The sequence below is a fragment of the Dermacentor variabilis genome, chromosome 6, assembly GCF_050947875.1.
Source record: "Dermacentor variabilis isolate Ectoservices chromosome 6, ASM5094787v1, whole genome shotgun sequence".
In the NCBI taxonomy this organism is placed as follows: Eukaryota; Metazoa; Arthropoda; class Arachnida; order Ixodida; family Ixodidae; genus Dermacentor; species Dermacentor variabilis.
The window spans coordinates 86,465,078-86,489,316 of NC_134573.1; the positions used below are offsets into that span (position 1 = coordinate 86,465,078).

Genomic DNA, 24,239 nt, shown 5'->3' on the forward strand with positions numbered 1-24,239 from the left:
GGCGGACGTTGTTGACGACGTTGTGGTAGGGACGACCGAGCATAATGGCGGTCAGCACCGGAGGGGTCGGAAGCGCGTGAGAAAGCAGCGGGGTGAAGCGCTTCGGGGTGTAGTGGAGTGGCACCAAAGGGTGTTTCGGGGTGGAAGCGTCCAGTGACTGCGGAAGTGACCAATTCAGCCGCAGCAGAAACAGATCGGCTTGTCATCGAACGGGCACCATTCAGATGGATTTCGATAACAGGAAAGAAAGAGCGGGCTGCTGCAGGGCAGGATCATAGGAGGAGTCATACTGGCTTCAGGGCGATTAACAGAGCAGGCAGTGGGGAAGCCCAGGTTATCACAGAGCAGATGCAAGTACGCCGAGGACAGAAATGCAAGCACGCCGAGGACTTACTGGCGAACGAGTGGGTGGATTAAGGATATTATCGTGGCGTAGTTCTCCCAGGCCGTCAGCTGGGGTAACGTGGGGAAAGAAGCTTCGAGTTGACGATGCGCAATGCGAGTCACGTTGTCGCATGAGGCAGGCGGGCTTTCTTGCTCAATGCAAGATGATGTCGTGGCGGCATTCGGCAGGCGAAAAAATTATTGGGCGACACGGCGGTTATTTGCTAGCTCGAAGCGGTGGCATTAATTTATGATGGCGTGGATAGCAGAAACGTTGTTAAAAACCAGGAGATTAAATGCGTCATCCGCAATGCATTTGACGATACGTCCTGCTTTGTCGGGCTCTCTCATGGTCGTATCAATTTTGTGTAAAGGGCGAGGACGCCTTGAATATAGGAGACCTATGACTCGGTAGCTTTTTGCGCGCCGGAAGCGAGCTGCTTTTTCGTGGCCAGCTGTCGACCCGAGGAATTGCCAAAAAGGTCGGACAGCTTCTGCTTGAACAGCTCCCAGCTAGTAAGTCACTCTTCGTGTGTTTGGAACCAAACGAGCGGAGTTCCGTCCAAATGGAAAATAACACTGGCTAGCATTATGGTCGGGTACCACCTGTTCTCCTAGCTCACACGTTCGTACATGCTGAGCCATTATTCTACGTCCATACCGTCGAGATCGGAGAGCGTGCTGGGACTCTGGGGATGTAGTAGGGCAACGTACTCGGTGTGGGTTGCCCACCGTGCCGGCGCAGGCGTCGATGACATGTCGTCCCCATGAGGTATTGTGACAAGCTGGATCTGTTGTCCGCTGCGGAGCTCCGTTGCGAAGAAGACGGGTACCCCCACCTCCACTAAATGTTACGTGTATAAAACTAATAGAATATATTTACAAACAGCGAGCCTTCGCGGAGACGGAAGAGAGCGCAGCTAGGCTCTGTTAACTTTTCGTCCACTTCAGGACCGTCGTAATTCTCTTGTTCGCCTCATCGTAACAATGTGTACAGCTTTCTTCTAAGAAATGTTTGCTAGTTGTGAGCAGCGCCGGTGCTTGTCCTTTCTTCTATCGTGGCTCGTCTCTTGGCGATTGGCCTTCAAGAGAGCGAAATCGTCTTATGGAAAAAAAACAGTCTGATTAGTCGCCTATTTTCATTACTTGCTACTGTGCAGAGAATAGCCCACGTTCCGTTTATTTTTCTTTTATTTTTTGGGTCCTTGCCTAAGGCGTGTGTGGCACGAGTGTGTTTTTGAGGATAGGCGCAAGGCGACGACGATGACAAGGACAACGACATTGCGCGCGCTATCTGTGGCGCAGTGGCGCTGAAGTCTGTTCCATTATGGTCTGGGCCGATTCTAAAAGCGCCGCAGCGCAATATAGCGTCTAAGCAGTAGCAGCCCCAAGAAGAGGTAGTCGCGCCATAGCCACTGCGGCACCTGCCATGGTGACCTAGTGCCTTTGACGTAGAGCTGCTATGCACAAGGGTGAGGGATCAAGCCCCGACCGTGCCTCCTGCATCTCAAAGGAGGTAAAATGCAAGCACGTCCATGTGCCATGCACTGGGTGCACGTTAAAAATCCCAGGTGGTCAAAATTAATCTGTAGTCCCGCACTCTACAGCGTGCCTCATAATCATGCGGATGTTTCCTCACATAAAACTCCAGAATTCATTACGGAGTTAGGGCAAAAAGAGGTGCCTTTTTTATATGGTAACGACTCCTGTGCAATGTGATACACAAGCAGCTGAATGGTGACCTTGCAATATTGTCGTATCGTTTGTGCCCCTGTCAGATGATGAAAACTTTCTAGAAGTTTTCTAGAAGTTTTCTAGAAGCAATTGTTGCCATACAAAGGTTATAATGCTGAAATCGTCTCGAAGCTCTGGTTGGCGTTGTCCCGAGAAAATTACGCATGTATTTTGGGCCCTAATAGGAAGACAATCACGCGTTTCTCCTGGGGCATCCGGGTTCGAAGTTCTATGTCGGACAGTATGTTTCCTTTATTGAACAACTGCTTGTGCTCAGTTATGTATGTGAATATACTCAGCCTAAGCATTTGGCGTAGAATACGCAAGGCTAAACTAAGATTTGCCATATCGAATACGAGAGAAGGGTACTGTGACACGAAAACCTCCTCTAGAAGCGTCCGACAAACGACGACGAAAAAAAAACCTAGGGTGGCAGCTAAACTATGCATCTCATGAAAGCATCGCTGATCAGAACTTCAGTGTGTCCTTGTGTACGCAGCATTGAAGAACACTGGAGTTCTTTTGGGTTCGGCATGTTGTCGCTCACTCGCCATGTGACAGTTGACATAAGATGTTCATTGAAAATCAACGACAGCCTCACTTACCTTTTCACGTCCAGGTTAGCAAGTGTTCGCATAGATCTAATGTACATTAAAAAATAATTATATAATGGAGCTCTTGGAATGTGGAAGTCACGCCGCGGAATTATTTCAGGAGACAGCGTGTTGAACAACACACGCATATTCGTCAAGTAACACTGATATTTTCCCACGCTTTCCCATTTATCTCCCTTATTCTGCACAGAAAGCGTGAACGCGAGGAGTTCCACCTGCTCGGTAATATGTTCGAGCCTTTGAACGAAGTATGATTTCAGGCGAAAGTGAAAGCCTTAAGTGGGCCTATACCACCGATCGCCATGAAAAAAACGCGTCGTCTTGTCCAATGATACAAAAAATATCAGCAATTGCTTATACCCACCCAAGCAAGCAAAAATACAATCGCTCATCCCTCTCGTACTGCAGAGCTACAAGAACTCAGCAAAATGAAGCGTATAGTGAATACATTCTTTGGAAGCACGTATACAACGTACAGAAACGCGGCGTGTAGTCGAGTGGTAAAAGAAAATGTTACCTTATCAATGACCGAACACCAGGCTTTCGCCTTCACCTGTTACAGGAGCGTAACATGCTGTCAAAACGTTTTTCCTACAACGAGCGTATTCAAAAATTGATAGTCCTGTTTTCCAATGTGCCTCTGATGTTACGATGTAACATAAAGCAGTATTGAAGAGAGTTAAGCTTCCCTCCCTCCCTCGCCTTTCATGGGCTTTTTTTCTCTATTCCTGGGGGACGGTTCTATTTGGTATCATTATCAGCCAACGCAGGCGTCCATGTCGTGTGTATCTTTGCTGATATGGGGCTTAACAGTTAAAATGAATTACGCGCTCTTTTCTTCCTTCTGGTCAGTGTGCGGACTCCTGGAGCAAGGCGTCCTAGCAGTGCTGGGTCCACGGCAGCCGGAAACAGCGCTGCTAGTGCGTAATGCGTGTTCGAGGCATCAAGTGCCACACGTCTACCTGCACCGACAGGAGAGTGAAAAGAGTGCCTTGTCTCTGGATACGCTGTCCTTGACTGTGACACCATCGCCTGAGGAGCTTGGCCGGGCACTGAGTGACCTCGTCAAGGCGCAAGGCTGGAAGCACTTCACTGTAATTTATGAGAAACCAGAAGGTGAGCTTCTTCGTTATGGGCACTTGTAGTATTTAACAGTGCTACATGAACATTTTTCTTCCTTCCTAATGAAGCTTATTTTTCTTTCTGATGTGTTTACTGTGCAATTCTCCGGGCTTACTGTGAATTGCGCTTATTACAAATTACGTATATATATATATATATATATATATATATATATATATATATATATATATATATATATATATATATATATATATATATATATATATATATATATATATATATATATATCACTGGGTTCAAATAGCGTGTTTACAAAAGGATATTTGTATATATGAGAGCCCAAACTAGCGTTACCCTTTCGGACCATGGAAGTTTGGCATGCTTTTGTAGCTATCTTAAAATATGACGAAGAAAAGGAGCAGACGCCACGTAAATATCCGCCTATAGCCCAGTCTTGGAGTATGTGCGAAGGGGGAGGGAAAGGAGAGATGAAGTTGCGGCGAACTTTTATTAAAGTGATTGACTTTCGGATGCTGTCAGAATACACCAACTTTTGTGTTCACAAATGTTGAATTTCGCCCTCATCGAAATGTGGCTGTCACGGCCGGGATTCGACAGCGTGCTCTCGGGGGTTATCAGCACAATACCAAAGCCATTGCTCCACCCCGGGGCGTGACCTTCATCGTCAGCGGTGTGATGACCCACTGCATCTTAGGAGTGACTATTTGTAGTTGTGAGGTCTGTGTGTGATTTATATGATTTATGTAGTTTAAGTGTCGCTACGGTGGAGTAATTGCCGGCAGCTACTGCAAGGCTAATCCCACCAGTAGCCTACAACCACTGAACTCAACTCAACCCACTGCACCATAAAACGGACACAAGATCTGCTTTGTCCATTTCATTTTGCCCCCAATGTGTCAAAAAACAAAAGATATACAGGCAAGCTTGATTTCGTGGCATTGCCATTTAGAATAGTCGGAAATATTGCCTCTTAAAAGTGTGATTCATAGATACTCTTGAACATTACTAAATATTTAATATATGTTTGCACGAGATTCGGTAGTATCTTTCTACGTGGGCGCACGTAGGCTAGATGTTTTTGCCTTGTCTGCCTAATTTCTGACGGCGCTGTTGACCAATAGCACCTTAATAAATTCGAGATATTTGAGCAAGAACACTGATATTTCTTGCTGTGATGATGGTTTCATTGTTGTACAACACTATGCTTTAAGGTTAAGGCAACATTTCTTCTTCTCTCATGACACCTTTGTTCATAAATTTGCGGCTCAAATAACGATAAGATGTTTTCTGCAGGTTACATTTATGTGACTATTTCTCTACACGAAACATACGTATTTACAGATGATCGGGTGCGCAATAAATTGTTAGAAATAAATAACAATATTAATTATGAGCTATGGCATGACACATTTTTGGTATGCAGAGCTTGTGGATGGGTGACGTGCACACAACGATCACAACGATCATAACCCTGGTTCGGATTGTTGCAATTGCCCGCCAAGTAAATAGAGCCAGTACCTTTATTCTCTAATGCGCCATATACATTGACACATCCAAGGTCTCAGTGTCTGTCTCGGCTTGTTTAAATTAGTAAGCGATAATTTGAGCCTCTGCACCTGCGCTACCTGCGTTGTCCTTCCTCTTACAGCACTAGTGCGGCTGCGTGGCCTTCTGCAGCTGCACAGGCCTGGCAACCAGCCTCCGACGGTCTCATTACGGCCCCTTCATGACAAGGCGGACCCTCGGTCGGTTCTGCGGGAACTTGCAAAGGCGGGGGAGAATAACATCGTTCTTGACCTGACCACCCAGAGGCTTGCGGATGTACTCCGACATGCACGTACTCCTCTTACCTTTTGATAGATAAGCTATGTTTTTTTTTTGCTACTTCAAACAGTCAACAGGTGAATTTTTCTCTCAGTGGGAGGATTTCCAGCGGAGTAATCGCTTTTGCGAGCCAGTCAATCTCGTAGCTTTCGACTGCAAGATTTCTCGTTCGACATTTCTTGTTGACACTGTTTAATGCTCTATAAGTTTATTGATTATTTTATTTATTGCAACAAATTGCAGCCCCAAAGAATTATCGCTAGAGTGGCGAGTTCAATGTAATTTACTCGCTAGTTCAGTGATACCTTTATTTCTTTAGTGCTTGCCACAATGGCGATAGTTTTCGAAAGCATAAACGGGTTACTCCAAGTAGTGTGTCTTTCGGCTCTCATAGTTGACTTGAAATCTCGATTGTAGATGGTGGTTTCTCGGTAACAGCTACGCATCCTTTATGTTGGCACGATAAGGGAATTCGGTCCTAGTTACGTATTTATTTTGTGTCTGTCTATATATTTCTGTAACTTGTAGTTATGACATTATATATATATATATATATATATATATATATATATATATATATATATATATATATATATAAGATTCATCCTAGAAGCACTTATATCGTCGAACTGTAAAGCGACAACAGCGCCCGCTTTTTCGGGCCATTTCGTAGACAAAACTCCCTTTGGCTCGCCAAGTTACCTATTTTTGCTTTTTATGGCTCAAAACACCTTCTTTGTTTAACAACCTTGTATAGCACACAAGTGTCGGAGAAGATTGTAGCCGCTATCACGCTATTTCGTTTCGTCCCCTGCGCATAAATAAAATACCAACAACGCACAATGTCCCTGTGAGCCATGCAAATAAATGCAAATACTAAATTTTGCTGAAAATCTTCAGAGAAAGACCAAAATTCACTTGTAAGCTTGTCTCAAAAATTTTATGAAACGAGAAACAAGGTATAATATATGACACGTTGAACATTGTTGCGATAAATCACTTAGGAATTCAAGCGGAACGAGAAAATGTTGCTCAGGGACTACCTCTGACAGAATTTTCTTTTTGTTACAGGCCCAGAAAGTTGGAATAATCAACGAGTACCATAACTTCATCGTTACAACTTTGGTAAGAACATAGGAAGTATATCATTATTAGCTCCGATGCTGCTGATAATCATTTTTGGCATGGCCTATGAAACTGAGCAGTGACAAATGGTAACCTATGCCAGTTGAAATATTCAGGTATGCATATTTGTTTTTCATTCTACCATTCTTGTATACAATTCCTCAGTCGGTTTTTTTCTATCTTTCCACCTCTTTTCACCTCCTTTTTCAACACCTCTCTTTATCTTGCACCGCTACCTAAAGCTGCAACGAACCCGTTATTATCAATATCTTCCCGGCTTTTCTTTCCGCCAATGCTCTAAACACCTCTTGGTTGTCTGGAGTGCTTATCAGATGATGGTTCCCTTCACTTTAAATCCAAGCGCTTCTGGAAGGTGTACATTACTTGCGGGTCTCACTGGGCTAATACCTTCGCATTCCATTAGCACGTGATGAAGGGTCTGTAGATTTTTCACTGCAACATGCATGTGCATCATCTTAACAAAACCTGCAGACGGGCTAGATGGTGCAATGCAGATCGATGGCAAATAATCGCACAGGAAGACACACATGAATAGCCGAGAAACACAGAAGACAGTGTCCTGCGTCTTTCTCAGCTGTTTGTGTGTGTCTTGCTGTGGGATTATTTTCAATCGATCTGCATCATCTTGTTGCGAATATTTGCCCCGCTATATTTTCCCCTTTTCATATAGGAGATTGTGGACAAGTACTGCACCAGGGTGGACAATCCTGCTCTGGTGAGGGAGTGCGTTACCGGTTCTGGTCACCGGGATCAGGCCGCACTCGAGGCCTGTTTATGCAATTTTATCAACACGCGGGTTTTCTTTTCGGTAGAAAATCGCGCGGCACTGGGATTCGAACGACGGACCTCTTGCACGCGAGGCGGATGCTCTACCTCTACGCCACCGCTGCACCCTTGACCGGGGTAGTTGGGGAAGTATGGGAGCGGGCCCTGCAGTGGGCGTAATCAGGCTGATGAGGATGACGATGCTTTTGTCCTTATACACTTAGATTGACCGCGATATAGCAAAGCACTGCCCGTTGCGTCATCGTACAGATTTTCTCTTCTAATTTCTTTTCTCCGATTTGTGTATATGTCCACTGCCTGTTCTTATTTACACACTTTGCATCCAATTAATTCTCTGTGTCTATTTATCTCGCTTTCTTTCCGATGACTCCTCGTTGTCTGTTTACACTTTCAGTTACCCTTTACTTGCGTGCCAACTTTATTGACCTATTGCTCCATTCTGTGTCCACGCTTTTCAGGTACAGATACTTGCGCACTTTAGCTGCCCATTTATGTTGATCGATGTTCCTGTGTCTTTCTTGAAAAGTAATATTGCCCGGCGCTTTTCCTACTTCAAACCAAATGAGACCCAATCCATAGCCATCGGTTGTAACCGAGAAGATTTATTAGCGAGCTCTAGCGTCTGACGTCATCTAAAGGACTGAGATACCTCGCCGCGCGGTTTCTCGAAAGGTCACAGCTGCTTGGCATGGTTGGTTTACATATCCCTTGCACGAGCTTTTAAATGTTATTAGTTTGAAATGTTACACTTTGGTGTTCGAAACATTCTAGAAAACTATTTCCCGTGAAATCAAGCGTAGTTGCTGACTGCACCGTACTCAGCGTGTACTGGTGCCACAGTTGTCTGCTAGCCATCAGTGCTTATCCATGTGTGTACGGTGAGGTTATCTTGCGAAGATTGTTCTTTGGCTATTTTGCACTCATACTAGGTTGTCGGCCAATCCTTGGCGAATAATTGAACCTATGAGCCTTCGGTATGCCGTCTTTGTGCCATAACAAATTCAGTATTTGCCTTTGTCCAGCACCGCCTGCGTGGAGTGTATTGCAATTCGTTGGCGACAGTGCTTCAATTCTTTTCCTGGTCAAGACAGTTCATATCAAAAAAAGATATTTGATGCTGTTCTCAAGAAACGATGTGGTACTGTGGTATGGTAATGCATGCAGCGATCTAGCAGCATTCCAGCAAATTGATATTTTGTCGCATTTTAAATTTTGCCTGAACGTGTGATTACCGACAAAATGTGGTATTCGGCAAGTGATTTACCGATCGGCAGTGTTAAATGTACCAGCGTGGTGAACATGCTTAAAGAGCAGAAAGAAAGCATAAAAACACAAATTTTGTCATTCGGGTAAGGTCCCTGTATTGCCGGACTTTTCATACTTCATTCGCTTACAATATACCAATTGCCGTCATCCTAAATAAGAAAAGTCCAGATTGTCCATGATAGTCTAACACCGATTAACCGCAGTCAGTTGGGTTAATTACTATAAAATTGATAAAACTCACGTGGAAGTGCCGTCTTGTATAATTAAACGCGCACCGCCGGTGGCGCATTCACAGGTTTTTGCGCTATCGAATCGAAATTTGAGGAGTTCGCCATAAGGTTGTGCTTTGCTTCTGAAGCCGAATACCCTGTTCACAAGCTGGGTGATGTTGACCCACTGACTCGAGAACGGGTGTCTTTTACCATTGCAGACACCCGTTCATAGAAGGTAACTTGAACATGTAACTTTGGGTGGCCTCATAAATGCGAAATTTATAAAATAAACTCGAAAAAATATAAACGCAATTCGAAAGCGCGCAAAAGCAAGTGACAATGCAGCCGCTCCCACCGGAGCATAGCAGGCGACAAAAGGGAAGTCATTCCAGCGGACGTCATCGGAGCGTCGTCATCGGAGAATCAGGCGTGCACGAGGCGAATAGAGTAATTTTAGAAGCCTTGTATATGTTAAACTAGCAGAGAGGTAAATATAAACGTTATGCCTGTTGCGCAGGTATTTCTTACACACGTGGTTGAAGCAGTTACGTACACAACTTCGGTAAATTACTTAAGTAATATAACATCAACAGGGCTTTAGTAATTAACCTCACAAACTTAAGAAAATATGGTACGCGCTTATATTAAAAATCTTACGACCATCTTGAATTGAAATACAATTCCTTCAAGAGCTCTGTCTTAACTGAAACATATATTATCAAATATACAATCAGTAGGCTAATTTCTCAAGCAGAGAGCCGGACGTGAAAGCAACCCACGATCTGACGTAGCTTGTTACATATAGAACGCCAGTCTACATGCCGAGATGAGCTAATAAGAGCTGTGCCTCTTCAGTCGGCTGGCAGGAATGAGGCATTTTAAGCATAAAAGTCGTTTAGCTTCCGTTGTCGGCGACCTTCAAGCGATCTTAAGTCAAAAGCCAGAGACGCTATCTGGGCGCTCAAACGAGAACATCCGGGCAAGTCTTGATAACAGAACGAGATCATCCGGACAACCAGTCAAACCTTAAGAAACTGTGGCCTCTTGCCCCCAACTCCTTGTACAGGACCACATTACATACTCTATTTACTGACCAACCAAGTTACAAAATAATTATTGCTTCTCAGTTCTTCTTAATGACTGTTCGCAATACCACTCGAGCTGTAACTTCTAATACGCTGAAGTTTATTTATCATTTCCGATAGCGACGTTCAAAACACCAGATGCAGGGCACCATGCATTTTATTATCATCATATGGTCCTGCAGGACCATATGAACAAAGGCAAACACAGGCAAACCGGCCTCATGAGGCCTGTTTGCCTTTGTTCTGTTGCAGTACAGCTGTCGGTGAGTTCCACAGCGCTGGTTTTTCACCGCCTCAAAAGATCGGACCACGTTGCGTGGCGCCTCCTTCGGGCAATTTTCCTCTTCTAGCTGGGCAGCATCCGTATGCACGAGTGCATGGTATGGAGTGGTGCTGTCTTGTGTGGTGGCGTGTGCCATTGCGAGCATGCACTAAAACCATTTTATTGTTGTTGCTAGTATCATCTGCAACTAATCTACTTTGCCGGTTGGCATTCCATGCTTACATGTATTCTTGGTTACGGGAGAGCCAGTTTCTTTTTCTTGGACGCGGTAATTAAGCTACGTCGCAAGATGGTCCTCGGAGCTCTTGTTTCTCTCTTCCATTTTGCGAGCGAATGTGCTGTGCCATATCGCAATAATAATACTCATTAAGACGTCCTGCTTTAAGTGCTCATCTAAAGAGTGACAGAAATAGCTCTGAAGGGGTAAAAGCACAAAAGCGCCAGGAAAGGAGGATTCCGTAGGGCTCTTCGTTTTACTCTCCCTATAATACGATTTAGCAAGACACCTACCAGTCTTATAACCAGGCGCATAGGCATCCGCTTAGAGCCGTGCAACCTCGGGTGGTGCGAATAAACCCAAGCGACTGAACTCTTAGTTAAACGCGCAGCTTTGGTGATGACACGAAGATGTACGAAAACTCAGGGTACGTATAATGGAGGTAAGAACACAAGTTGGTCATGGAAAAGCATTGCACGAGCATGATTTTTGGGGAGGTTTAATGGGGCTGCCTTTCAAATATTGACAGCATTTTCAAAACAAACCCCCAAGCGCGCTTAGCACGCTGTGTGAGAAAGAAATACAAGCATACTTAATAAACGTTTTGGTAGTGTTTCTAAGCCTACGCAATGTGCTTTTGTCTCAATACATTCATAAGCAGCATTGTCGAAGCACTCCCGTTGTTCATTGCTCCCCAAAGCACGACCTGTAGAATATTTACGTAAAAAAGAAGAAAAAAATACACGACGCGTGTATCACGTTTTCTGCACGTTCCAGTTTTGCCACCTTGATCAGTAAAAGGGTGGTGCTCGCCTTCATCCTGAAGCACGTTTCCTTTATCCTATTACGGGCGAAAGCGGATCGGACTAGCACCGCAGACTAAGCCGACTCCCGACATTTTGCTATAACTATCGACAAAAGTAATAGGGAAAAAATGGGGATTAGAAAGGAGCGACCTTCGACCTTTTTGGGCTGTGCTAACGGGTGTCACCAGCCTGCCGATATGTCGAAACACTTTTAACATAGGCGGCATGCTGCAGTGAATGCGTTAAAAAGAGATGGCTGCGTCTGAAGATTGCCAGGATAGCAGATGTATTTCTAGCACGCGGAACAATGAAATGACTGAAAATTTCTGCAGAGAGGACGTTATGCCGCGGGTGCAAAATATTTTATGTGCCGAAAGCGTAGCGAGCTGTGCAGAAACGGGCTGTGGCCCGAGGCCCCTTTACAATATGGATAATTTCGCTCGCACTGTGTTAGAGCCTGTGCGGGTGCAGCACTCCGATTCTTTAGTTTTGCGAAAGACGTGCAAGTATTACCAGCTTGCTGGCTCAATCCCACTCCTGTTTCCACGGTGCTTTCGAATGACAAAGCAGTCAACATCTGCAGAAAGGCTCTTAGAGATACATTTCCGTAAGTGTAAATTAAAAAAAAAAAAAAAAACTTCCGAGGTGGTTTCGCGCTGCTTCTCCGTGGACTATACATAATGTGAATGTCACAAATATAGCTTTCTCTATCGGCGATTTTCTTCATCAGAAACTCGAAGTCGCAATACTTATTGACGTCGCCCTGAGCGCTTTGCTGATCGTCCGCCAATCGTAAATGACTCTCCCTTGCTATGTAAGTAGCGGTGGTGGTAAGTGCTTTAATATTTACATACTTTCGCTTCACATCGCCGTTATTTCTTTAGAAGCAGTGCGATAATAATTCTGAGGTTTGCGATTAGAAGAAGCGAAAGCGGTGCTATGCGAGGAAAAGCACGTTCAAAAGTTTCTGGACGTCTTGACGACCGACAAACAGCATCACTCGTCAGTGACTGTTCTGCAGCAATTTTCTACTGATACCAAAGCTGGGGTGGTGGTATTTCGCGGCAAACTTTTAAACTTAGAAACGTTGTGCAGCCAGCTGTTTTTTCTTATCATGCTCACTTGTTCAAACCTTGTTTGGCTACAGGTGCAAGGCCTTTCAAGGCTCATGTGATAGGCTACGACACTGCGCAGAGTCAACGTCTGCTAGGGTCACGGTAAATGAAAATGTGCTACCTTGGAATGTTCGCTTATCTGCTATAAATATTTCCTTGGAAAAACGACAGATACTGCAAGTTATCCTGACTTCTGAATTTTTTTGTATCAGCTAGAAGTTCTCACGATGAAATAGTAATAATTGTTGAGATGCGAACGTGAAGAAGCCGTCTAACAGGAGGTGCTTATCCGAGAGTGCATATGGGACGTCTTGAATCGAAGAGAACTGCGAAATAGACTTTTTTATAGGGTTTTGAATGCCTGTGAAGTGGCTCGCGCAGAAAAGTGCGGACATCATCAAGCCTACATGGTGAGCCTTATGCAGAACAGTTGTGGGGCAGGGGTAGCGCTAATTTATCGACACAACATAGCTGCTATAACTGCCTTAGTTTCTATTGTAGCCGATGGCACTGTAAGCCGCGTAAACATATGGGGTCTTCATGCAAGCCATTGTGGATGCAGGCATGTGTTATATGTAAGCACTCTGCATTTGTCAAGACGCGAGCCGGGGATGAACTAAGCCTAGCGATCGCAAACTGGCAATGATGTTAGCAAATACAGAAGCGCTATAGTATATAGAGAAAAAAGGCAGAAGTGAAAACGGGAAGAGACCCGAGGCAAAGCACAATGCACTGAACACGCGCAGAACGAATAGGACAATATAAAACAGGGGGACACGGAAATAAGCAGAACATTCGTGTCGCGTTAGAACAGAAATATGTAAGGCTATGTACATGGAGTACGCACGTGTTTCTGCACACTTCGCTAACCGCTAGTTTCAGGCGCAAAATAGAACACTACTTGAACTGCATTTATTAACCTTGGTAAACATTGATATAGCCTAATTTCGCCAAGGTCAAATAGAAGCGAGATGAAACAAAGGAAGGTTCAAACTAACAAAAGGACTCAAATGTCGTGCCACACTATCACAATAAGTAGCATAATGTGCACAAACATATTGGTGTAAAAGGGACCACACCTAGGTGATAGGCACTGGTAGGCAGAGGAAAGGCATTGGGGCCGGCTTTGATGGTCAACCCAGGAAAATTTTTTTTTGTTACGCTGTGTAGTTTTCTTTTTAAGAAACCCGTATGAAGTTTCTTTGTAGTTCTGGGTAAAAAGTCATGTGGATGACCATTTACCCTTTTCATAATGTACTGCGCACTTTGTGTCATAAAAGGCGCTGGCAGATGGAGTGGCACACGTGCTATAAAAGTTGTAAACAGTGTTACTAAGGTGGCTCAGAAAGGCTGGCCAACGTTTCGATATGAGGACGTATCTTCGTCAAAGGCAGCGTCGTCATTTTCGGCAGATTAGTTTTAAGGGTTAGTAGAGTGACATCATGGGCACTCGTTGTCGCTAACGGCCGGCTGTAAAGAGAGAGACTGAAAAGAAAATCAGCGCTGTCGTTTGACGTCACTATAGGCGTGCTTTCTAAGACGAGGGGACAGGACAACGAGAGTGAGAAGGCGGCAGAAAGAAAAAAAGCAAGAAAGATAAAGACTTAAGAGGGTGGGGTATAGGAGAGCGAGAGGTTAGGGAGCCTTCAGAGGTGTCGTAGGCGTCGTGCGTTTGTGGTCTTAGAAAAGCTGGTCAGCCGGTCAGTGGGCTAGTAACGAAACGACATCAGTTGAAAGAATGACTTCAGTAGCGTAGCAGTAATGCGTCGCGATACATTGAAGGTGTCAAGATGGAGTCACGAACACTTGGGACAATGTATAGAGTAGTTGGAAGGCAGTAGCTTGGTTTTTCAAGGGACGTTAGCCTCCGTAGTTCGGCGTAGGCGTCGTCACAGCGGTAGACAGAAGTGGCGCGACACTGCGTGGTGGAGGTGCCGAAAAAGGCATTCCTGCGTCGCGCACTATGGAATGTGTTGGTGAGGGTGCGTATAGGAAAAAATGGACGAATAAAAAGAGAAACCTACCAAAAAGAAAGACATAAAAAAAAGCGGAAGAGGACATAGAGGATAAAACGAGAAAAAAAAACGGCAGGAGGTAGGTGTACACGGAAAACGGGCTCGTATGGTTAATATACGCGTGAAACAGTTGAAGAGCATAGTAAATTGAGTGTTATGGGAAAGGCGGGGAAGAACTCGAAATGGAGGAATAGGTGAGCTTGATAATTGAGGTTAGCTGGCGAAATTAACGTGTTTTGTGCCTTTGTTAATGATATCAGAGTTTCAGTTTCAAGCTACAGCATTTAGCAATTCTAAGTTGCCTCTTTCCAAATTTATCTCCGCCGCGTGTACGCTTTCAAACTTGCGTATCAGGTATGATTCTGTATATTTCATCTCGTGAGGTGAATTTTGTTTGTAGCATGTAGAGCTTTGCTTTATCGGATATATGGAGATATGTATTGAAGTGGCAGGCTACTGCTTTAGGTAAATTGTATTTTGTATCTGCGCGATGTACGTTGAGTTTCGTATGATTTTGTTGTCCTGCCTACATTATAGACTACGTAGCTTGACGTACACGTGAAACACAAAATTACCTTCTCAAGGTAATCCGACGCTATACTTTCTACTATAGTCATAGATTGAATATGTTTGCATGTGGAGAGCCTGGGACGGCCAAAGTGACTGGAAGTTTGTTTTATCTTTGTCCTTAATTTAGCATGTACAAGAATGTCCTTGAAGTTAGTATTGCATCTGTAGGCTACTCAGGGTGGGCCGGGAAGATCTTATTACGTTTCTGGTTGCTGATGAGAATTCGCTAGTATTTACTGAGGGTGTTGTTGACGTGTGGGAGTGCGCTGGAAAATTTAATACTAAGATGGGGCGTTGTTGTTTTGGGGATCCTGGGGTGGGGCTTGAGGACCTCGGCTCGGTTAAGTTTGGTTGCATCGCTGTAGGTTCTTGAATGGCAGTGTTCGAGTAGTTCATGTTTGATAGGGTTTCTGTAACGGGATCGAGTTTGTCTGTGTAGTCATGGTTTTGCACGCAAGTGGGACGTAGTCGTGTGGATTGCCCTTTAAAGATGTCTTGTTTTCAACGTCTGGGATAGTGGCTTGTATATTCCAGGTACTGTTGTTTATCAAAAGGTTTCATGTAGAACGTTGTCTTTAGTGTGCCATTATCAATATATATTGTGTCCATCAAGTATTGTGCGCTCAGTTATAAATTCCGATGTGAATTTTATTGTAGGGTGAAAATAATTTAGGAATGCTACGAATTTATCTTGACTGTCCTCACTTGTCCCCATATCATAGATATGTCGTCTATGTATCGTACGGATGTGTGGGCCTGTCTAAGCAGTGAGATATGAAATTTGTTCCACTGCCCAGATTGCCCCGATACATTTCCCCCCGACCCCGTGTCGCCATCTTAACACATTCAAAATTACCCGACGCATTGTCGTTACGCTAATGAAGTCATTCTTTCTGCTCATGTATATTGTTCTTGTTACTGGCACTCTGCCCGGTTGACCAGCTCTTCCAAAACCACAAACGCACACCAACTGGGACACCTATACAGGCTCCGAAACCTCTCGCTCCCCCAGCACCGGCCCCTCCCCCCCCCCCTCTAGTTCTGCTGTTTCTTTCTTTTGCTTTTTCACGCCCAGAGACATCAAACGACAACCCTCATTTCGTTTCAGCCTTTCCCTTTACATCCAGCCAACACCAACAACCGCACGTGACGTCACACTACTAACCCTTTAAAACAAACATGCTGAGGAATGACGAGGCCGCTTTTGACGAAGAAAGGTTCTCCTATCGAAACGTTGGCCAGCCTTTCTGAGGCACTTTAACTTTGTTTATAACCTTTATAGCACGTATTCACCTTGTGGGTTTACGAACGACTAATTTTCTATGATCAACGGCATGCCAGTAATACGGCCGCGCGCTTTATTTCAGGCACTCCTGAAAAAAGAACGGCAACTAGTCGAATTCTGTGCGCAACTTACATGGCATGATGTAGAATGCTTTCTTTTTTTCGTTTTTGTAACATACTGTTGGACCGAAAATGCAAAAGGGTTCCGAATCGCTCACAAGACAATGAACAGTCATCGAGCTCCAGTAAACGATTGATCAACGGAAAGCAAATCGTAAAGAGAAAACTTATACAATGAAGCATTTTATGTGCGCAGAATTATGACACTTATCAATTCATATGATTTATGCTATATTGTTTATAACTTTAATTACACTTGTCACGTGCTCCAATTGAAGGATGTTCTCGATGTTGTTTAACAAGTTCACTAAGGTTGCATGAAAGCAAACGTCATAGAAAATGATTATCTCTTTACGTGTTATGTATTATGCAAAAAATAAGTTCTTTGTGGACTGAGTAAATGCCGCATGAACTAAAGAATATCCGTAATTCAGAACATGGCGCCACATAGTTAAAATTTAAATGGCTTACTGAATAAGTTTTAGTGAATTTCTTAAAATATTTAGGCAACAGAAAAAAAACCGGACGGTATGAGAAAACATTTCTGTTTTATGGGCATATAATTTCGAGACATGGGAGATTCTCCTAGAGAACGCATGGTCATCGCAAACATCAAGACTGGTTACGTATTTCGCGCGTTTTGAGGTTGGACAACTCCTCCTTTTTACTAAAAAAATCTGCCATCATTAGATGTCGCTGGCTTTTTCAATTTACAACTATAGAGAAATATATCTATTTCGAAGTAACCATGCTACACAACACAGTGCATTGGGTTAAAGGCATTCTCACAATGGACATTCCTATGCAGTTACTCTGCAATACAGTGGCTCGAAATCTTTCAACACAGGATTTGCACACGGTGGACCTGTCGGATTTCCAGAACTCGGGGACGAACCTCAGCGGTTTTGTGCTCGTAAAGAAACAACTCTGGGAGCCCGACATTGCAGCAGTGCGAGATGCTTACGCTCGCAGTGGTGTCCACTCGATGTTCATCGGACAAAGGGCCTCCAGGAAGCCTATACGGGTGAGATAGTTATAGCTTTTGCTTCTCTGTAATGTTAATTAGCAAATATACACAATTATCACTCATGCGACGCAAAAGCATTTTGCTAAGTTAAGTGACATAGGAATACCGAGCATGTCTGTTGCTTTATTTCCTTGAGGTCTGGAAATTTAAACTATTGGTGTTAACTTCATCCCATTTCTATATTTTTCTACGTATTTGCTAACTTTTTTTAGTTTTACGACACACTGTAAAACTCGAAGCAGCTTCTAGTCGAGGTCAGCGAAAGCAGCTCTTTCTGCTTATTACACTGAGACACACCAAACACGTTTTCACAAAGGAACATGTATTTTCCTTAGAACATGATATACCGTTCATGAGTTAAGGACCTGCTCGTATAATAAGTGTGCTGCATAATTGATAGGCTGGAATAAAATTAGCTTGCTGTCGAATGCTCTAATGCCTCACCATAAACAACAGTCTTGATACCTGTTTGTGATGTACAAATTATGCATGATATTTCTTTAATTAAGACAAGAATGCAATTCCATTCATTGCTATTATAGCGGCTTGTGCTCACCATCACTTCCCTGCAGAAGCAAGAATAGGTCTCCACTCTTTTATGCAATGATTGAAAATCCTAATCACAAGCAGGAAATTTTTTATTGCTTCATTGTGTTAATATATGTCCGTTTTAGTGTGTTATTCCCGGCGTTTAGTGCAGGAATTTCATTTCGTTAGCATTAGAGCTCAAGAAATGAAAAAAAATTGTGTGTGTTTGTGTGAAGTCCGGAAGCCGGTCACGTTGTGGAGCTAGAGAGGGGCAGGGAGAGGTTAGAAGAGCATGCACGTGTGTATGCATATGTATATGTCCATAAAGCTATACACATATACATAGTGTAAATAACATTGGTCTGCTCGGCATCAACGTCAGTTGTACTTTGCTCCTCGAAGAGGCCGCACGTAGGTCGAGTGAGCTCCTGAACAGCAATTTCCGATGTCGGGAACACGGTTTAAATCGTAGATCCGGGACCTCAAAGTAGTGCAACGTAATCCAGCGCAGTTCACTTACATTTACCGTAGGTCGTCACCACTCTTGCGCATAAATAATCTCGCATTAAAGTTCATAATATTAGCCGCTTCTGCTTCCATCCAGACAGACGCAGCTCTGACTCAAGACGCTCTGGATCTCCTAGTTCGAGCCGTCCAGAGGCTGGCTACGGAACGCACGCTTGCTCGGCCCCCCAGCGTACGCTGCCCGCGGCAGCAAGCATCAAGACCAAGGCCGCAGTCGCAAGCATTTGTCGACGCAGTTAAACAGGTGTGCAATGCTACGAACCATAGAAAGGTGGACTCGTGGATCCAAGCACGTCACAGGACCTTTATTAACATAAACCGCAGGGCACCCTACAGCAGATAGCGTTTAACTGTTTTCCCTCTTTTTTGCCCTTAAAGGAGGCGGCATTGTGCCCGACATAAACTTAAGGACTTTAGAGGAAGCAATAAATATAGAAAATTTGTAATTAGTGCTCCTTCTGTCGCCTTTTTTGCACATATTTCACAGAATAGCAAAAGGGTGCGCCATTGGGCTATGGTTGGCCTGCTTTAGAAACCATCGCAACTGCTTAACAACAAGGGTGCAGACGACACCACACGACAACTCTTGTTTCTAGTCTCCGTTCTTCTTTGTTGCTCTGTTTGCACGTTTTATAACCTCAGAATACCTAAGATTCCAACTTTAGAAATCATGCTGTGAGAGATATCCACTAGCTCAGTGTGAAAGACATTGCGTTGGGATGAATATTCAAAGCACACATTGAGCAAGATGGTTCCATTTTATTTCGGAATGTCCTTATTTAGTTTTGTTTACGCTGACATCCTCGTAGTGAATCACGACTACGATGTAGCTGCAATGATTGCCTATGCGTACTCACGAAGCGTCATTCAATCTTTCCGCATATCTCCTGCATTGGAACTAACTATTGTGTCTTTAAATGACCAACTGCGTTACCGAAGATAAGCAAGAGCTAGCACACGCCTCGTGGCTTCACTCAGTGTGTCCAACTGTCACACAATAAAAATTGATGGACCAGTGCTACATCAGGACCTTGTGTAAGGGGATCAGCGCAGAGTGCCTCACAAAGTCTTTTTGTAGGGCCAACCTTCCTGCTTCGTAAGTGTCCGTAAGAAATCCTCTCTTTATTGTGCGTGAATAACTCACATAACGGCCCTCTCATTCATTACTTTCTGATTGCCTGCACTTAGGGCTAAAAAGCATCGCTACGCGGCCATCTATCTTCAACTAGATTGGAGATTCATCAACCTGCGAATTGAAGCAAATGTGCTTTAAACAGTTTGCTGCTCATTTGCGGATGGACCTACAATTACGGAACAGATAACAGAAGTAGAGGTTAGCGTGACAAATCCTACAGCGCACGGGAACAAGAGCGATACCATGTATTCGAAACTTGCACTCGGAGAAAATAGGAAAAGAATACCTAATTGGAATTTCAGCAGCAGTTCGTGGACAATAGTATATGAGGCCAGCGCCACAGTTTTCTTTCTTTTATGTACAGTTGTCGTGTTGAAGAAGTTAAGAATTTGTTGAAGACTTACGCAAACCTGCTTTGTTAGACTCGGGAACTGAAACAAATGTGCTGTATATTGTCATAACATGGGCATGCCAGAATGGCTATAAAGTGAAAGTAACTATTCTAGTACTGTCATGATTGTCTCGTTTTTGCATACTGTGTTCTCCAATTGAAGACATCAACGCGGTCTATGCTTCTGCCTGAAAATGGTACGCGGCATCATTTAAGAAATTCGTGGATTGTAGACAGAGACACTGTGACGCAGTGTTCGCTTTTCAAGCCGCCGTATTAAAGCAATTTATTAACTTCTTTTATATCATGGACGCTTAAAACATGCAGGTAATGGTAATTTAATTACCAAATCGTTGAATACAGTAGGAATACGTAGTCCACCACGATAGGTCAAGAAATGCATGAGGCACAGTGATATTTTTTTTACTGGTTTTGGGTATTCAGTGTTACCAGCGACTAAACTCGTGGGGTAAATAAACAGTCGATGTACGTAATATGGCCTAGACTATGCGTTACGAGGATGCATGGTACTAGAAGTTCACAACTGGATAACAACAGAAGGAATCCCCCGGAAAGGAAGGCGTAAGCGGAGGGCAGATGCTGCGAGCGATCTGCGATAGGGTGAGCTTCGTTTCAGCAAAATAATTTTTGTTTGGCGTTTCGCTAATGCTAGGGTTGCCAACGCAAAACCTCATCAATGATTGCGTTTCTCATTCTCACGTGACCATTGAAGGTAGGAGGCTAGGATATCCGACTAGGCAACATCGAGCGCCGTTTCCAGAGGCAGCTTGACGCGTCAATAAAAGTGCCGTCTCAAGCAAATAGCGATGTTCGTGGGTAGTGAGTGAAAACTTATTTCTTAACCAAGTTAACCAAGTTGTTTCTCAACAAAGTTCCCGCTGTTGGAGTTCAGCTGGATATCTGATCTTGGTGCGAAGGCTATTCGACTAAACGTTTTGACGCACCTTATCTAAGTCACCAGCTGCGCCCATAGCTTACGGCCCCGCTCGTGTGGTGAGCAGTCCGCCTCTCCCAGGTGGAGGAAAGAGAAGGTGGGATCCTTGAGCGTGTTAAAAAGGGAAGATAAGACAGTTCCCTGGGATATACATAGTAATTACGGAGTGCGTAGGGGTATTTGCGAAATCCTGACAAGCCTGTTTGCTACTTCTGTCCTTACGGTGCTGTTAGACTGCATTGGTGTGTTACGTAACCATTAGTGCCTAGCAGATTAATACAGCGTTCTCTGTAGTGAGTATTTGTGGCGACGGCAAAGAGCATACCCTTGTTTTTGAGAGAGAAAGAGAGAACGAAGGCAGGGAGCTTAACCATAGGCGATTTTGTGGAATGCTACCCTGTACTGGATTGGGGGATTTAGAAGTTATAAAGAGGACACAGAGCGAGCAGAAAAAAAGAACAAGAAAAAATGAAGAAAATAAAAGAAAGACAGGTAACTGAAAAGTCGTTGCAGTCACAGGCTTTCACACAGGCTCGTCGATCGCAAGTAGCGCAGTAGGGCTTGCACTGCCTTCTGATGCGATGTTTCAAACTTATTTCTTCCGACAGAGGCTGGTTGTCCAACTCGTTGAGCATGACGGAAAGCGATTGTCTCTGCACACTGTACTGCGGGCACTAGCAAAGAACATGACGAATTGTTTCCGTGTCGCTGCAATCGCCATATGCGGCGGTGTCGGCGATCCCTATGCGGAACGCTTAGGCACTGCTAAACGCGATGCCCAAGCATAGCCTACACAAAAGGGTTACCTGTCTTCGGAGTAGTCTTAATGGAAGTCGAAGGGTTAAGGTTGGATTCAGGTTGTGTAAACGGGCGTGCGTATACACGGGCGTACAAGTAGGTGAAGCATGCTTGCAGCATCTGTCCTAGATAGCGGGCTCGATAAGCGGTGGCTTCTACATCAGCTGAACGAGCAGCTTGACTGGCACGTTCATTGTCAATGGTACCACAGTGACTTGGTAGCCACTGAAAAGATATTTCATGTCATTTCCCAGTCAGATTATGCATGGCCTCTGTGGTTTAAAATATCAGCTGGTCATACGAAGCACGCAGCAAGGCTGATAATAAGCACTGTAATGCCGTCTTTGAGTCGCATAAGATCCACCATTTCTGTACTGGTTTGTCATTACTAAAGTGTAGTGCGACTCGAACCCCTGCGAGTTCTATTGCCGTCGACGATGTAAGTGAGATGTTTTAAACATGATTGTGGTGGCTTTTGCTGCAATGATGATAGCGGCAGTAGAGTTCTTCGGCAGGACGGAGCCGTTGGTGTATATGTGCGTGTGATACCGGTATTTCTCATATATTAGAAGTAAGGTAATCGTAGAAGCCAGCAAACAAAGACACTCAGGACAACACAGGATAAATTATTTGTACTGACTTAAAAATTGGGCCCATCGGTTAAGCCCCTGTCTTCTGGTTCAGAAGTAAGGTGGTTGCTTAAGAGCCGGCGATGACGTATCTCCATTTTTCCGGACGCCAGGTATTATCAGGTATGACAATATTTGTTCTTGAAAATTTCGAGTGGATTACGCCATTGTTTATCTTGAAAACTTGTTCTTCGCCGAGTTGCTTCATAACGAAGTGAAAATCAAAGCGCAAGGAGGCGAGGTTAATGGGCCTGTGAACAGCATAGGCTCTAAGCGAAGATATCGAAACCGCCATGAGGATGTCACTGGTTTGAATATAATCATTCTCAAAGTGCGCCTTGAAATGCGGTGATATCCCTGTTATTTTTATGCTTCAGTGCATGAAACGGCAAGTTCCTTAGAAAGCAGGTGGAACAAAAGATCTTTTCCCACAAATTCGACGGCACATATGGCGAAGCTGGCGCTCTGCGCATATTTTGGTATAAGTACATAACGTTCGAAAGTTCACCAACTAGGATTTGTAAATTACAATGTGCCGTAAATAAATAAATGAGAAGCTTCAGTTGTGAAAATTTGTTGATCCATTGATCAAGCATTTCACTTTCTCGTGCAGGTAGAGTCCTCGTATTCGAGTAATTCAGTACGAGTATTAGAATTTCGCTATTTATATAAAACAATGTACATATTTTTAATATGTATAGCGTATTATAGTGTAGAAATGCCGTAATATATAAATAAAATATCTGCTGTTCACGTCACGTCTTCGAGTCGCAGAAAATCGTCCATTTGTGTGGTGGTTCGTCATTAATAAAGTGTAGGGCGGCTTGTAACTCCAGCAAGCGCTTTTATTTTCATGGTAACACTCCGCACGGCTGGTGGGCAATGTATGTTGCTCACAAGTACATCTTGTTACGACTGGGACTCTGTGAAGGAGCAATGTGTTTCACGCCGCAAAGGCCACGGCGAACGCCCGTACGTTTGAAATGCGCCCGCGGCCATTGCAAATGTACTAGGAGGCCGCAACGGCTAAAAATCGTGAGCCTTCGTATATGCGCACTCTCGCCTGTTTACGCACGGCACACCAGTGTAGCCTTGATACCTGCATGTGCGCACCAGTGCAGTCTCGTTTCAGCGAGTGAGACGGTTAAGCTTTGCGTGCGCATTCGCCCCATCTCCTCCTCGTCGCGGGAGATGACTGTCATGCATGCGTGGGCGCCTCAGTGCCTTTCTCGCTGCTGCCCCAGTGACGGTTGCAAAAACCGTTTAACTGATTTCCATGTACTGAGCGGCATTGGCAAGCGTGTAAAGAGATTCAGCTCACTGCTTCTCCGGAGCGATAGTGTTAAGGAGATGCCATAAATGACGCCGCCTCCAGAGGACTTCCAGCCTTCAGCACCAGCGCAGAGCGTTTGTGCCCCTTTCGGTCACGAAGTGTGTAGAGCTGGCCGCTTCGTAGCGGCATGAGTTCTTCTTACCCCTTACACTGATCTTCTTCTTGGCCTTGGCTCATTTCTGCTGGTGAAGCTCCAGAAGAATAGGCACACGCTACGTATACGGTCGTGGGTGGCTGTCATTCACAGTGTGTGAAGCGGCTGTGCAAATTGTTAAAGATTGTAGGGGGCATTTGCGGTTCGCTGAAACGCGCGCCGACCCCTGTGTGCCTGCTTACTGCTATCTTAAGTGTTG

The 24,239-nt window shown here is 44.4% G+C and overlaps 1 protein-coding gene across 1 annotated transcript in view; it reads left to right on the top strand.

The window, feature by feature from the left end:
* Positions 1-24,239, top strand: part of LOC142584919 (glutamate receptor ionotropic, kainate 3-like) — a 140,504-nt gene that overhangs the window by 91,876 nt on the left and 24,389 nt on the right. Inside the window, exons 3-7 of the mRNA XM_075695267.1 lie at positions 3,585-3,848; positions 5,485-5,669; positions 6,732-6,785; positions 17,413-17,589; positions 18,725-18,889. Of these exons, the coding sequence (XP_075551382.1) occupies positions 3,585-3,848; positions 5,485-5,669; positions 6,732-6,785; positions 17,413-17,589; positions 18,725-18,889 (845 nt within the window). The remainder of the gene's footprint in view (positions 1-3,584; positions 3,849-5,484; positions 5,670-6,731; positions 6,786-17,412; positions 17,590-18,724; positions 18,890-24,239) is intronic.